This window comes from Nicotiana tabacum, chromosome 11 (genome assembly GCF_000715075.1).
Source record: "Nicotiana tabacum cultivar K326 chromosome 11, ASM71507v2, whole genome shotgun sequence".
Lineage (NCBI taxonomy): Eukaryota > Viridiplantae > Streptophyta > Magnoliopsida > Solanales > Solanaceae > Nicotiana > Nicotiana tabacum.
Genome location: NC_134090.1, coordinates 30,156,600 through 30,172,311, shown reverse-complemented (window position 1 = coordinate 30,172,311; position 15,712 = coordinate 30,156,600). Strand labels below are relative to the sequence as shown.

General features: G+C 33.7%; 1 protein-coding gene across 4 annotated transcripts; it reads right to left on the bottom strand.

The window, feature by feature from the left end:
• Nucleotides 1–1,010: 1,010 nt before the first annotated feature.
• Nucleotides 1,011–10,153, bottom strand: LOC107775958 (UDP-glucuronate:xylan alpha-glucuronosyltransferase 1-like). 4 transcript variants are annotated; one of them, XM_016595780.2, is made up of 5 exons: nucleotides 9,973–10,153; nucleotides 9,272–9,361; nucleotides 3,888–4,091; nucleotides 2,421–3,031; nucleotides 1,011–2,331 (listed from the first exon to the last, which is right to left on the bottom strand). In XM_016595780.2, exons 2-5 carry the CDS (start codon nucleotides 9,289–9,291, stop codon nucleotides 1,283–1,285), a joined length of 1,884 nt encoding a protein of 627 aa, XP_016451266.1. In that variant the 5' UTR covers nucleotides 9,292–9,361; nucleotides 9,973–10,153; the 3' UTR covers nucleotides 1,011–1,282. The 4 variants fall into 4 exon arrangements, with proteins under 4 accessions (XP_016451266.1, XP_016451253.1, XP_016451260.1 ...); XM_016595767.2 differs by having other exon boundaries at nucleotides 2,421–3,049; nucleotides 9,973–10,139; XM_016595774.2 differs by having other exon boundaries at nucleotides 1,011–2,328; nucleotides 2,421–3,049; nucleotides 9,973–10,139.
• Between the last annotated feature and the right edge of the window lie 5,559 nt (nucleotides 10,154–15,712).

The window sequence follows — 15,712 nt, the reverse complement described above, 5'->3', positions numbered from 1 at the left end:
TTCCATATGACTTCTAGGTTTTTCCCAAATTTTTATGTCAAGCTTTTGCTTAAAAGTTAAAAGTAAACACTGGAATTTATGCTAATTACCATAATATAGCGCGAAACTTTTTCTAGCGCCAAAAATATTCCCTCCGAAAAGAGGGTTCATTTTGAATTTTTATTTTTATTGATAATAGTTTTTTTTTTCCAATTGTTTTTTAGTACAAGGGAGTTGCCGTTTCCATTCAAAATGTGAAGGGGTATAATTTCCCAAGCCTTAAAGGTTGATGGGGTAAACTAAATTTTACTCATATACGTATATTATATATCCATCGATCTATTTTCATTTTAGTGGTTGAGCAAGCGACTATTTAGATTAATTCTTCTTTTATTTTTTTTAATATGAAAAACTAGGAAGTTTATTTTTTCTTTCTCTGGATCCAACTAGCCCTCTATATTGTTTAGGTATTTATTGGATCTGCCAATATGCAAGGGACCAAATAATTACTTCATGATTATCCTTTTGTTTTATGAAAAGGAAGAAGATTATCCTTGTGTTTGCAAGCTAAGGAGAAATGCCTTTTAAGAAGACAAGGAATTTGAGTCTTTGAGGTGTGAACTTTGATGAAGGATTAGGTTCATAAAGTGTTAATCATCAGAGTGTACGTTTCAAGATTCTCAACTATGACGAATTTTCAAAAAATAATATCGACAAAGTTCTAATGAAATTGAAAATAAATCACTTTGGGATGAATACTCTCTTCAAGACTTAAAATATAATATATAGTATCAATTATTCCCAAATTCTACATTGTTTGAAGTGATTAATGCTTCTAATTAATCACTCATATAAGATTGTCTAAATTGATGTTTGATTGCTATAATTGATTTCGGAACCAAATCTCATGTTCTATTATAATACTATATATTTTCTATAATAACAATTCACTATAACATCCAAAAATATGCGGAACAAATGAGGCTGTTATAAAGAGATTTGACGGTACCTCAAAGTTAAGTGGAAAAAAGTGCTAAAAATGTCAAAAAGACTTGAATTTAATTAATGTAGAGTGGAAACAAACAAAAATAAGTATAAAATCTGAAAACGCTATAAAAGTCCCTCACAAATTGAGGGTACTGTCCAACACATAGCACAAAACCTATGTATATATCAAAGATGAAAATTTCATCAAATGACTAACTTTGCTTCTGAAAGCAACTTCATATCTTTTACCCTCTTACCACAAGATTGAACACAGGGCTCCACTTAGCAAAAAAGCCAAAAAAAAAAAAGATGCTTGTTATATACCAGAAACAGATGCTGTTTTGGTTTTGTTGGTTTTTAAGGTTGGTGGTGAGGGGTGAAAAAATGGATCATCTGTCCAATTCTTCTCCCCCCAATGCTTTAACATACCCTTCCAATTGCATAAGCTGTCTGTACATCTCTTAAGTCGTCGATCTTTGATCTTGATTTTCCAATGTCCATCAACATATTTTCCCTTCTCTGCTTCCCTTCTATCCCATTCCAATTGTGCCTTCTGCTTTGATCTTAGCAGGCAAAAGTCTTGCAGCTGCTCGGGCATTGCATCGTGTACTTTCCACCACTTGTGATGTGCAACATCACTCGCGAATTCTTGTAAGATGTCTACGTTCCAGTTGCAATCATAGTCCCGGAAACACAACCATGGCTTGTATCCGAGGTAATGTAGGACATAAAGAATTGGAGGTTCAGCCCCGAAAAGATGTGTTTTCTTTGCTTTCACTACTTCATCATCGCCAATCCAGAAGTTTTTCAAGAAGTTCATATGCTTTGGTATCCGATGCCACCACGTGAATATTTCGTTTAGGTAACCTTGATCGCCTCCATTATAGGACTCAATCTCATTTATGTGATCCATTAGGAGCTGAAACGTGCAATTTGATGGCTCGATAACCATGACTCCGGAGTTAAAAAGCGTGCCATTGTTTCCTGTCGCTGAAATCTGTGGCATCCTAAATAAGATGTCGATGTTTCTAAGTATAAGCAGATCAGCATCAATGAATATGATCTTGTCATAATCAGTCAGTTGCCATAGTCTGAATTTGCTATAATTCCACTCATTGTAGGCATCTTTCTCAGCTTTTGGATTTCTTATTCTTTGTATAGTCCTAACTTGCCAGCCTGCTGCTTCAAGTCCACTCCTATGATACTCACCTATCGAATCATCAACGAGAATCACAAGGTCTCGCGTGGACCCTGCCATTCTAATGCTTTGTGCTGCTGCTATGGCTCCACATACATATACATGAGCTGAATGCAAGATTGTTGCATAAGCCTCGCGCCTTTTGTTCCCTGAATGTACTTCCTCTGCTATCATAACATAGACAAGTTCACATTGAATTCTTGATACGTCTATAGAATTCACATTGAAAGAAGGAAAAACAATAGTGTATCATTACCTGTTGTACCAAATGGAAGTGCGAGTTCACATGATCCAACAGGAGGTTGAAGTTTTTCTCTTAGAACACTCAAATCCGGCTTGTACAACCACGCGTTACCTTTTCTAGCAACGAGCTCGTTGCACCTATAAAGATTCGGTATAGGGAAGCATTTGGTTATGAAAAGTAAATGCACAAGATGTTTACCGTTAGCAGAGGAAGCTAAACCACCAGCAGCAAGTTGCAAGTGCAACCGCGCAACATCTCTAGACCAATTCCCTTCATTTCTACATGGTAACTTGACTGCTATGAGATCGATACGATTCCTAGGAACTTCAAGTTTTGGCAAAGAAGGACAACTTGGAACATCATTTTCTTGTTCTTCATCAATCCACTCAGGGTACAATGTTTCCCATGTTATGTTTTTTTCGGCGTAGTCAAGGTGAAGGACTGTTTGGTTGGCACCAGGAACAACTTGTCTCCATTCAATGATTTCATCTTCGTCGAAATTAAGAAGACTTATGTTCTCAACAACTTTCTTTTCAGGCAATTGTTCTAAAACTTGAGATACTTCCTCCCAATTGATGTCAACATCTGATACATACCTAGGATCTGAGGCGCCCCATATCCACCTGTTCACAAAATGTTGCCTGCATTATATAATTTATATCAATTAATAAAGACTATGCTATGACCAATTTGGAGGATTTAATGTTAGTGAACAGGAAAGAACCCCTCTGATTAATTTTCAAGTAAAATCCTTAGTAAGCTAGTATTTTTTTTCCCAAGTAAAATCCTTAGTAAGCTGTTTTAATATTTTTCCTCTCTCCAATTTTCCTTCTCTTTTTTAGCCGAGAGTCTATCGGAAACATCCTCTCTACCCTCCACGGTAGGGTAAGGTCCGTGTATACACTACCCTCCCCAGACCCTACTTGTGGGAATTCACTGGGTTTGTTGTTGTTGTTTCCTTCTCTTTTCTCCTAAGATAATTTTTCTAGGATAGTCTTTCAAGATTCTTAATATAGTAAATTATCAAAAAGACAAGGAGCAACTAGCCAAATTTCATCTATCAACCCTTTTTTTTTTCAAAGTTCACCATGCTATAACTTGGTGTATATATACAATTTTTATCTCTAGATCCAAAAATTTCATAGGCCCTTAACCATGCTAAGATTTGATAGGCCTTTTTACACACACAAACACGTAAAGTATACAACTATTATACATTGACAGTGTAAATAATTTTTATATCGCTAGTGTAATTTTGAAGTTAACCTGTCACAGCAAGATATCTACCTTATTTTTTTAATAACTAATTCCATTTTATAATGAACAGTTACCTACTTATCTTTTATGTGACCTAATTGTGTGAAATTCTTCTGTACAGTCAGCATATAAATGTATCTATACATACATAAATACACATATATTGCAGGTTCTTTTTTTGGTCAAGTATATAGAATACAAGAAAAAGGAAGCAGAACATACCTTGAATCTGAAGTATTTTTATTTTGACAAACTGAGTTGGAGGAGAGAATCAAGAAGAAAGTGCCAATTACAATGACAAATAACACAAGCTTTAGAGGATGGAATTTGCAATTTGTACTCTTCTCTTGAAAAGGGAATTGAAGAGGCTTCACTCCCACTTCCTTAACTTTGATTTTCTGTAACCTTCTTTTGCATGCATCTTCTCTGTAAAATGGTTAGAAAAATTCGTTTAACTACTGAATTTGGAAAATTAGCGAAATAATTGTAAAAATAATGTGTATTAATTAGAAAGAATTTTTACATTCCTATGCTACATAGTAAACTATATTACTCTTCATGCTTAACTTTTAATATAATTACCTTCTATATACCTAATTACTATTTATGTACCATTTTAGGATTTTAATGGTATTAATTAGTTTCCTAATTTTACTCAACCGTATATTCCCACTCCCCCAAGTTTCTCTCTCCATCCGATTTCCTCAAACCACACCCACGATTTCCTCTTCAATCACCCACGATTTCCTCTTCTAAAACCAGCGAAAATCTGTAACCCCTCCACCATTGACAACCATTAAAAAGCTTTGAAACTTTGAATTCGAATTTTGGTTTTCAAAAGACATTGTTTGTTTGGATTGGATGTTGTTGCAAAGAATTGAGAATTCTCTCTACGTCTCTCTCTATCTCTCAATCCCAAATTTCAGTAATATAAGAGGAAAGGAAAAGAGAGCAGCAATTCCACCATTGATAGCCATAAAAAAACTTTGAAACTTTGAATTCGAATTTGGGTTTTCAAAAATCATTATTTGTTTGGATTTGGTGTTGTTGCAAATAATTGGGAATATGATTTGGAGTTTATATCTCAATTTTGAGGGGTTTTGGTGAAGATTATACTTGGTTTTGGTTGAATTTCATATTGAAACTCGAAGAAGAAGAAGAAGACATGACATACATTATATTGCAGAAATTGTAGAAAAAATGTATTCTGTTGTTTATTTGTTTTTCTTTTATTCATTTAACTGTTGTATGAAAGTTGAACAACATTTGTATAAAAATTGTATTTAAGTGGTATTATATTATAGTTGTATATAACTTAGTAGAAATAATGTACGAAAATTGTAGATAATTTTTAGATAAGTTGTATAATATATAATTAGTTGTATGAAATTTATTTTTACTATGTATAAATCAGATACAAAAGACATATTGTATAAATTTTATATAAAATTTGTATGTAAGTTTTATGTTATTGTAGTTGTATTTAACTGAGTGGAAATAATGTGTGAAAGTTATAGAAAATTGTAGATAAGTTGTATTACTCTATAACGGGAGATGTTGACATATTAAGTAACTTTAGTGTTCCAGACGAACATGCATGAAAATAAAGATAAATTCTGTTATGAACAGTTTGTAGAAATTTCGTAGATAATTTGTAGAAACATTGAAATTCTGTATTTTTCATATTAATTTTTCAAATGATATGTAGTTTTATTGTAGAATAAATATAGAAATTTTGTAGATATTGTGAAAATCCATACTGATATATATATTTACTCTGACATGTAGTTTATTTGTAGATAAAATGTAGATAAAGTGTAGAATATTTATATACAACCAGAATTTAATATAAAATGTAACAGCACAAACATGCAACTGTGTTATCATTGGTGATACTATAAAATATAACAGCACAAACATGCAACTATATGGATTATAAACTGATTGATATGAAATCAAGAGGTATTCCCTTGTGTGCGTCAAATTACGTCTACATTTGTGCAGTGGAGGAATTTTCCAGCACCACATTATTTCAGTGAATGAAAATATATGTAGGACATGTACCTACAATAGAAATGCACTGCTAAACTCTTCAAAATGAGACCTGAACATTTGGTATAAAATGTTGAAGAAGAAAGAGAGAATAAATCTTTTTAATTTGGGTAACTGAAAAAAGAAGAAAGAGAATGAATGATAATATTTTCATGGGATAATTTCACATAAGTATAGTCCACATAGGTGCTCTTCATCCGCGTAGCCATCGTTTTAAGTTTTCATTCGCATAGCCATTGAAGCCCTCTAATATCATTGTCTGACTGACATTATCGCCTGACATCAATCTCATAATGATCTCTTTCCTTCTTTTTTTTTTCTATTTCTCCTATTTATTTTTTTTCCTCTTCCAGATTAATGTGACTATCTACAAAAAGTCAAGTCATCACATGATTTTAAATCCTTACTTTTTCCTCCTCTCTTTGCCTTATTTTTGTCCGAAATTTACCAAAAAAGGAGTATATTGTCATTATCTATATCTATATATATATATATATATATACATACAAAAGATGTATATTTACATCCGGAATTTACCAAAAAAGAGTTTATTGTCATTTATATATATATATACACACACTTATATTCATATTTATACAATATATATATAATACATATGTATGAGTATACAACATATGCACTGAATGTACATAAATTCAACATGCATATTTTACACTAGAAAAAAAATTTCCAACCATCATTAAACCTTTATTTCAACAAAAAATTTACCATATAAAAAAAGTGCCAAACTTTCATGAAGACCTCTTATACAATAATAATGTATGTACACCCTTATATATTAAAAAAAAATATAATTATACATCACTATACACAAATCTACACAGTTATACCTATTTTATACATAATTATACAATATTTGTATAAGTGTGTACAAACACCAGTTATACGGTATATGCACTGAAAAATACCTTATGTCCATCACTACACCTCTATTTTAACACCAATATTATCAAAAAGAAGAAGAAAAAAGAAGAAGAAGAACCAATCAACTCAAGATAAGTCTAGATGAATCCCAAATTCTTAAATTTTGTCTCACCCGATCAATAATACTATTATTAGTCAATACCCATCTGGATTGAAGCACCAATTCACAATGAAAACTTCCAAATCTGAAAACTTTAGCTTCGTTAGTGGCGGAATTATGATTTTTGGGACTTATAGTTCGATACCAAATGCTCAAAGTAAGAGACTCAGAGATTTATCAATCAAAATTACTTAAATCATTAATGAGTCAAATATTTTCTTCCACAATCCTTTCAAACGAACAACTGACTTCATATTCTTCATCTTACTCTAGACTTTCATCTTTTTGCATTAGGAAAGTTTGAGAGAATTAACAAAAGTTAAGGAAAATTATATCTGAAAATTAGAGAGGAGAAAAGATAGGATGAAAGATAGATTTAAAAATTATAGAAGATACAAGATGAATATGGGAGATAGATCAAAAAAATATAGAGGATAAAAGATAATGGCCTGTAGAGAATGAAGAGGCACATGGAGAGAGAATATTTTGGGCGTGTAGGGAAAAAGAGAACTAGGTTAGTGATTGAAATCTTTCCTTTAAATTCTATACAAATTGGGCTATAACGGGTAAACTTTAAAAACATGGACCATTTTTTGTTATGGTGTGAAGTCATATGTATTTTCTTGTAATTCTTTCTATTTTCATTTAGGTAAATGGATAGGAAATCCCTAAATTGTACCCTATTTAATGCGTGATTTGTGTGGTAAAAAATCTAGGAGAATATTTAATTCCCCAATATTAGCGCGCCTAAATAAGGAAGCCTACAGCTACAATGATTCCTTATTTAATGAATTGTCTATATTTTGTAGAAATACTATTAGCATGGCCGGTAATATGCAAACTATGAACATATTTGGTAATATAGTTTCCTATATGGTATATGAACGAAAATTTCCCTAATTAGAATCATAATGTCCTTATCATCTCTTTACATTTGGCTAAGTTATAAGTAAATAATGACACTTCAAAAATTGATTTCTAGTCCACCATCCTCAAATTTGCTAATTGTCTTTGAAATAGGTACACAATAGAGTCTAATTTTTATATACTAGAAATGTAAAAAAAGATTTACACTTTTAGTTTTAAAGATAACTTTATGTAACTATTTATAATATGTGGAATTAGCAACTTGAAAAATAAGATAAACAACCTATTTACTTGTCCCTCGATTTATAAAATATTGTACTATGATATTCGTCTATATTTTTCCACCCCTCTCGTTGTAATATTACTTTTTAAATTATAAATAATTCTTATAAGTAACCACCATAATAAGTTGGATTAGCAACTTGAAAAATAAAGCAGACAACATATTTATTTGTCCGTCTAGTTATAGAATATTGTACGAAGTTATTCATTAGTATTTCCCAACAAGAGTGGATGTAGAAGCTTGGTTACGGGTTCATATCTAACTATAAATGTTAGAAATTGTTGTAGTATTATCTTGAAATTGTGGTACAAATTCATAAACTTCGAATCCCTATTCCGCCTCGTATTCTCCAATCCCCTCTCGCTTTAGTGTTTATTTGAGATTTCTCTCTAAGAAAGTGGCATATGACACAGCCTAGCTACTTGAACAACTAACTAATCTGTCCTTCAACAAATGAGATTAAAGATCTTATCTTACATACAATATTAGAAAATATTAATTTTTGAAACCTAGGTTGAACAGTTGCAATTCTTCACCTACCACATGTTCAATAAACTCTAAAAGGTTGCTTAGTCCAATCATAGTAAGATTTTAAAAATGAGAAAATATAACCACTCCACCTTCCCTCTACCAATAAATCTTCATACTCACATGGTTTTTATTTCCCTTGCCTATGCTATTGAAGAATATCTACATTCCAAAATTTCTAAGGAAAAAAAGAAGAAGAGAGAGACAGACAATTCGAAAGTGATAAAGGTTCTTTACTTGAAAACATAAGACCACAACAACGGAATTAATTAGTGTATGTTACAAGTTTGATACGTTTTCTAGTAAAACTTACTTTCTAAGTTTTGTTTTGGGATCTTTACTTCAAAGGATCCAACAATTAAGACTAATCTTTCTAGGAAATTAGTATAATCTATAAATACGGTGCATTATCTAGTAAAACGTAATTACTAAGCTGTCAACTATTAGGGTGTGTTTGGTATTAAGGAAAATATTTTTCGAAAAATATTTTTCAATTTTCTCATGTTTGATTGGCTTAAATGTTTTGGAAAACATTTTCCTTATCAACTCAATTGGAGGAAAATGTTTTTCCTATCAAGAGAAGGGAAAACATTTTCCAAAACTCCTTCTCAAGCTTCCCCACCCTATTTTTTACCCTCACCAACCCACCCACCTAACCCCACCCCATACCCTCTCTTCAAAAAGGTTTTTTTCGTCACCACCCACCCAACCCCACACCCACACCCCATTTTTTTTTTGGTAATTTTAAATTTTTTTTTTCTGCACTTTCCAAATAAATATTCTTTTGATGAATTTAACAGGAAAATAAGTAGAATGAAAAGAAATACTCACATTGATCTTCTAGCCTCCATATGAGATCTCCAGCTTAATCCACTCGTATGAAAACTTTTCTCGAGAATAATGAAAATCAGGAATAATAATCTGCCAAAACGTATGAAAAAAAAATACACATTCAATTAGTTTAATAAGAAATGCTGCAAATTCAATAGGAAAATATACAGTACCTCTCCATCATTGCCAATGACTAAAACAAGTGAAAAATGGATTTGCAAAGTACAAAAAAACTAAAAGATGATATGATTACTTCAGAAATAAATGCTCTGAACATACATATCCAATAAAGAAGAAACCATATCCTTTTGATCAGTGACAATTTGATAATTTAAAGCCAATATATTAAGAACAATTGTGATCTTATTATGTATAAATTTTAACCTTTTTGTATATGTAAACATAATTCGAGCAAAAAATAATTAGTTCGATTCGACAATAGAACCTGTCCTAAATCCATCTCTATGTTTCCATAGTAAAACATCGAGAGAGAAAACTAATAGAAGACGAAGAAAGATATATAAAGAAAAAATAATACGAAATAATAATAACAAACTCAGTATAATTTCACAAGTGGAGTTTAGGAAAGGTAATGTGTACGCAAATCTTACCCATATCTTGCGAAAGTAAAAATATTGTTTTCAATAAGTTCAAGGAACAACAAAAAAAGAAAAAATAATACCACAAATGTTAAAACCTACCTTTGCAAATACTAGCCAATGAGAAACCACATGGGAAACAAATTCTTGTTTTTTTCTTCTCTCTTCTCTATTTGTGGTGAAGAAGGTGTTGAAGGTTTAAGTTTTGTATGCGAATAGAGGAAGGAAGAAAGGAAACACTCAAATATAAGATAGAACTTCTTCTTTTTGATAGAAGTCTCCAACTTTTTAACATATATAGCTATTTATGAAGTTAGAATAAAATATATGTTGTGTGAGATGTGGAACTATTTTCTGGTGAGTTTACCAAAAAAGAAAATTAAAATATGTCTTTTCAAGTCAATAGCAAGAACCAGTTTTTCACCAACTTCTTTGCTTTCGAATTGGCTCTCTTAGAAATGAATAAGGAAGAGAAGAATAACATGTTTTTTTAATGCTTTCCTTTTCCTTTCCCTTTTTTAAATCTATTACAAGATATAAATCATTCTATAAATGTAATTATCTTGTCTTGGAAAATCTTATTTCATCCTTTTCCTCCTCTTTTCACCCATTTGTTTTATTGAGATGAAAAGGTGCCTTTTCAGAAAATACGCGGCCAGAGAGGCTCTCTGAATCTGACTGCCGCGATTCTACCGCGGTCTGGTAGAACCGTGGCCAGCAAGACCTTCTGAACTTTCAGTAGGGTTCTGGCGTAGTTTCAGCAGTGATTTGACATTTAATTAATTATTAAATAATTAAATAAATTTTGTCCAAAAAATAATCTTATCGATCATTTGACAAATCCGAAGCCGAAGCCGAAGCCGAAGCCGAGCGAGCGACGACGACGGCGCGAGGGTTCATTCTCTTCAACTCCTTTTAAGAGCTTTAAGAAGTGAATCTATATATAAGCACACAAATGTGATTGTCCCTCACCAATGAGGGACAAAGTGCAAGACAAAAGTTCACTTCTTCAAATTTTCATTTTCCCTCCATTTTATTTCCCTCCATTTCCAATTCACACTTCTTCTACTTTAAAGCCCAATGGCTTAAAGTCCAACAATCCCCCACATGAATGGGAATGGCTGTATCAAGAAAGATCATAGATGAAAGCTATGTGATTTTGCAAGTAAGGATTAATTGCATATGGATAAGTAGGTTTCCCTTTGAACTTTCCGTAGTGAACATATGTCGGATATACTCGGTCAATCGGTAGATTTGATATCTTTGAACCGTCGAACTTTAGTGTATACCTAGACAGCCATATGCCACACAACCAACCCTTAATCGTCTTTTGGTTCTCATTGTTGTGTTCGTTTTAGCCATGAACACTGTCTGGTCTCATAAGTGCGTAGAGAATTGGCCTTACAGAATTCTTCTTGAAGCGGCTTACACTTCACACTTACGTAGGTGATTCCTAAACGTGTAATCCTTTAGATTGACACTATTTGATAGATACCTCACCAAACTTTGGTAATCATTAAAGAACGTGTAAAGTTCTATCCTTGTTACTGAACATTGTCTTCATCACGAGAATGGACCAAAGATTTTGTTTTGACGATGTTGAACCGGTCAATCACAACTTTGTTTGAGCTCCTTGAACCTAGATCTCGGAACATCCAAAATTCTAGGTAGAGTTACCGCCATGTTGACTTGTCCTCGGCCATAGTCCCATTCCCTTAGATGACTTCTCAACTCCCTCTCTAGTTAAGCCTTTTGTAAGTGGATCCGCAACATTATCCTTTGATCTTACATAATCAATAGTGATAATTCCACTAGAAAGTAGTTGTCTAACTGTATTATGTCTTCGTCGTATATGACGAGACTTTCCGTTATACATAACGCTCCCTGCCCGTCCTATTGCAGCCTCACTATCGCAATGTATGCAAATAGGAGCCAAAGGTTTTGGCCAGAACAGAATGTTTTCTAAAAAATTCCGAAGCCATTCAGCTTCTTCACCGGCTTTATCCAATGCTATAAACTCTGATTCCATTGTAGAGCGAGCGATACATGTCTGTTTGGAAGACTTCCAAGATACTGCTCCTCCACCAACAGTAAACACATATCCACTTGTGGACTTTATTTCTGATGAGCCGGTTATCCAATTAGCATCACTATATTCTTCAATAACCGCAGGATATTTATTGTAGTGCAAAGCGTAGTCTTGGGTATACTCCAAATATCCCAGAACTCGTTTCATAGCCACCCAGTGATGCTTGTTGGGATTACTTGTGAATCGACTAAGTTTACTTATTGCACAAGCTATATCGGGTCGTGTACAGTTCATGATGTACATTAGACTTCCCAACACACGAGCATACTCCAATTGAGACGTACTTTCGCCTTTATTTTTCATAAGATGATGGTTTAAGTCAATTGGAGTCCTTGCACTTCTAAATTCCAAGTGTTTGAATTTTTCAAGTACCATTTTCACGTAATGTGATTGAGACAAAGCTAGACCTTGAGGAGTCCTCTGGATTTTAATTCCTAGAATTACATCGGCAACTCCTAAGTCTTTCATATCAAACTTACTAGCAAGCATACACTTAGTAGCTTGAATGTCGGCAATGTCTTTGCTCATTATTAGCATATCATCAACATATAAGCAAACAATGACTACATGATTTTGAACGTTCTTAATGTAAACACACTTATCACATTCATTAATCTTAAAACCATTTGACAACATTGTTTGGTCAAATTTCGCATGTCATTGTTTGGGTGCTTGTTTTAGTCCATAAAGAGACTTAACAAGTATACACACCTTCTTTTCTTTTTCCGGAACCACAAACCCTTCAGGTTGGTTCATGTAAATTTCTTCCTCAAGATCATCATTTAAGAAGGCTGTTTTTACATCCATTTGATGGATTTGAAGACCATACAAGGCGACTAATGCTATTAGCATCCGAATAGATGTAATTCTTGTTACCGGCGAGTATGTGTCAAAATAGTCAAGACCTTCTCGTTGTCTAAATCCTTTGACAACAAGTCTTGCCTTGTATTTGTCAATAGTACCATCGTCTTTCATTTTCTTCTTGCAAATCCATTTAGAACCCAACGTTTTGTTACCCGGAGGAAGATCAACCAATTCCCAAGTATGGTTGCTCAATATGGATTCTATTTCACTATTGACAGCTTCTTTCCAATATTGTGCTTCTGAGGAAGACATTGCTTCCTTGAAGGTACGAGGCTCATTTTCTAACAGAAAAGTCAGAAAATCTGGACCGAATGAAGTAGATATCCTTTGACGTTTACTTCTTCTTGGATTTTCTTCATTAGGCATACCATCTGTTATTTCCTCCCGAGGTCGTTTTGACTTTTGGCAGGTCACTTCACTTTCCTTTTTATACGGATAAATAGTTTCAAAGAATTCAGCATTATCTTATTCTATTATCGTATTAATGTGAATCTCAGGATTTTCTGATTTATGAACCAGAAAACGTTATGTCCTGCTATTGGTTACATATCCAATAAACATACAATCAATCGTTTTTAGACCTATCTTAACCCTTTTAGGGTTAGGAACTTGTACCTTAGCTAAACACCCCCACACTTTGAAGTATTTCAAGCTAGGCTTCCTTCCTTTCCACTTTTCATAAGGAATGGATTGTGTTTTACTATAAGGTACACGGTTGATTATCCGGTTAGCTGTAAGTATAGCTTCCCCTCACAAGTTCTGTGGTAAGCCAGAACTTATTAGCAATGCATTCATCATCTCCTTCAATGTTCAATTCTTCCTCTCCGCAATTCCATTAGATTGTGGAGAGTAAGGGGAAGTTGTTTGGTGAATAATGCCATTTTCCAAACAAATTTCTTCAAAAGGAGATTCATATTCGCCACCCCTATCACTTCTTATCATTTTGATCTTTTTGTTTAGTTACGTTTCAACTTCATTCTTGTATTGCTTGAAAGCATCAATTGCCTCATATTTACTATTAAGTAAATAAACATAGCAGTATCTCGTGCTATCGTCAATAAAACTAATAAAATACTTTTTCCCACCGCGAGATGGTGTTGACTTCATGTCGCAAATATCTGTGTGAATTAAGTCTAAAGGACTTGAATTCCTTTCAACGGACTTATAAGGATGTTTAGCATACTTTGATTCCATACATATTTGACATTTGGAATTAATGCAATCAAATTTTGGCAATACTTCTAGATTTATCATCTTCCGCAATGTTTTGAAGTTTACGTGACCTAAACGTGAATGCCATAAAGTGTTTGACTCAAGTAAGTAAGAAGAAACATTCACTTTATTGATAGGAACTGCTATTACATTTAGCTTAAAAAGGCCCTCATTTAGGTAACCTTTTCCTACATATACATCGTTCTTACTAAGTACAACACTATTAGAAACAAAAATACATTTGAATCCATTCTTGACAAGAAGTGAGGTAGACACAAGATTCTTGCGAATTTCTGGAACATGGAGGACTTGATTTAGAGTCACTATTTTTCCCGACGTCATCTTCAACGCAATCTTGCCAACTCCTTCAATTTTGGCCGTAGATGAATTTCCCATGAAGATTGTCTCGTTGAGTCCTGCGGGGGCATAAGAAGAAAATAACTCCTTGTTAGCACAAACATGGCGGGTGGCTCCAGAATCTATCCACCATTCTTTTGGATTTCCTACCAAATTGCATTCAGACAACATGGCACATAAGTCCTCCATTTCATCTTCAACCATGTTAGCTTGTTTCTTTTTCTTCTTATCATTCTTGGGCGCACGACAATCCACGGCCTTATGCCCAGATCTTCTACAGTTGTGGCAATTACCCTTGAACTTTTTCTTGCTTGGATAATTCTTTGGTCCGGAAGCCTTCTTTCTCTTCTTATTTTGTGGCGCCTCCTCAACAACGTTTGCCCCCATTATTGTCGAGTTTCCACGTGACTTCTTTTCAGCATTTTTGTTGTCTTCTTCTATCCTCAAACGAACAATCAAGTCTTCTAGTGTCATCTCCTTCCGCTTGTGTTTAAGATAGTTCTTAAAATCCTTCCACAACGGAGGTAACTTTTCAATGAAAGCAGCGACTTGAAAGGCCTCATTTATGACCATACCTTCAATAACAATCTCATAATTAGTAATAAGATAAATCTTATTAATAAAATTATTGACTCGGGTCATACCTTCAGCAAGGAGGTCATGCACAATGACTTGTAATTCTTGGACTTGGGTTATGACTGACCTAGTGTCAATCATCTTGAAATCCAAAAACCTTGTAGCCACGAAATTCTTAAGTCCGGCATCCTCAGTCTTGTACTTCTTCTCAAGTGAATTCCATAACGTTTTTGAAGTTTCCATGACACTATAGACATTGTACAAGCCATCTTCCAAACAACTCAATATGTAATTTTTGCACAAGAAATCAGAATGTTTCCATGCTTCAGTTACAACAAGTCGTTCATCATCCAGAGTATTCTCAGCCATGACCGGAGGATCCTCCTTGATGAAACGTTGCAAACTCAACGTAGTAAGATAGAAGAGCATCTTCATTTGCCAGCGTTTGAAGTCAATACCGAAAAACTTTCCGGGTTTTTCTGCCGGTGCCATAGCATGAGCAGGAGTAGAACGGCTTGATGAGGCAACAACACTCGTAACAGTAGCACCCGTTCCTGCAACACTTCCATTAGTTTAGTTTTCATTCGTCATGTTTCTGTAAAGTTGAAAACAATACAGAACTTGATAAATCAGTGAAGTTTTGATATCTTCAAACTGAATACTAAACCAAACATAGAACACGTAACAATGGTGAAGTTTTTATATACTTCAAATTCGTACGTTTATTATTCCGGCAAAGTTTTT

Bases quoted from the DNA above. Each gene is read 5' to 3' on its own strand.
- LOC107775958 (XM_016595767.2), bottom strand. From the start codon at position 9,291: ATGGAGGCTAGAAGATCAAT. The intron at 4,092-9,271 runs GTGAGTATTTCT...ACCATTTTACAG, and splicing joins ATGGAGGCTAGAAGATCAAT to AGAAGATGCATGCAAAAGAA. The intron at 3,050-3,887 runs GTATGTTCTGCT...TATATAATGCAG, and splicing joins AAAAATACTTCAGATTCAAG to GCAACATTTTGTGAACAGGT.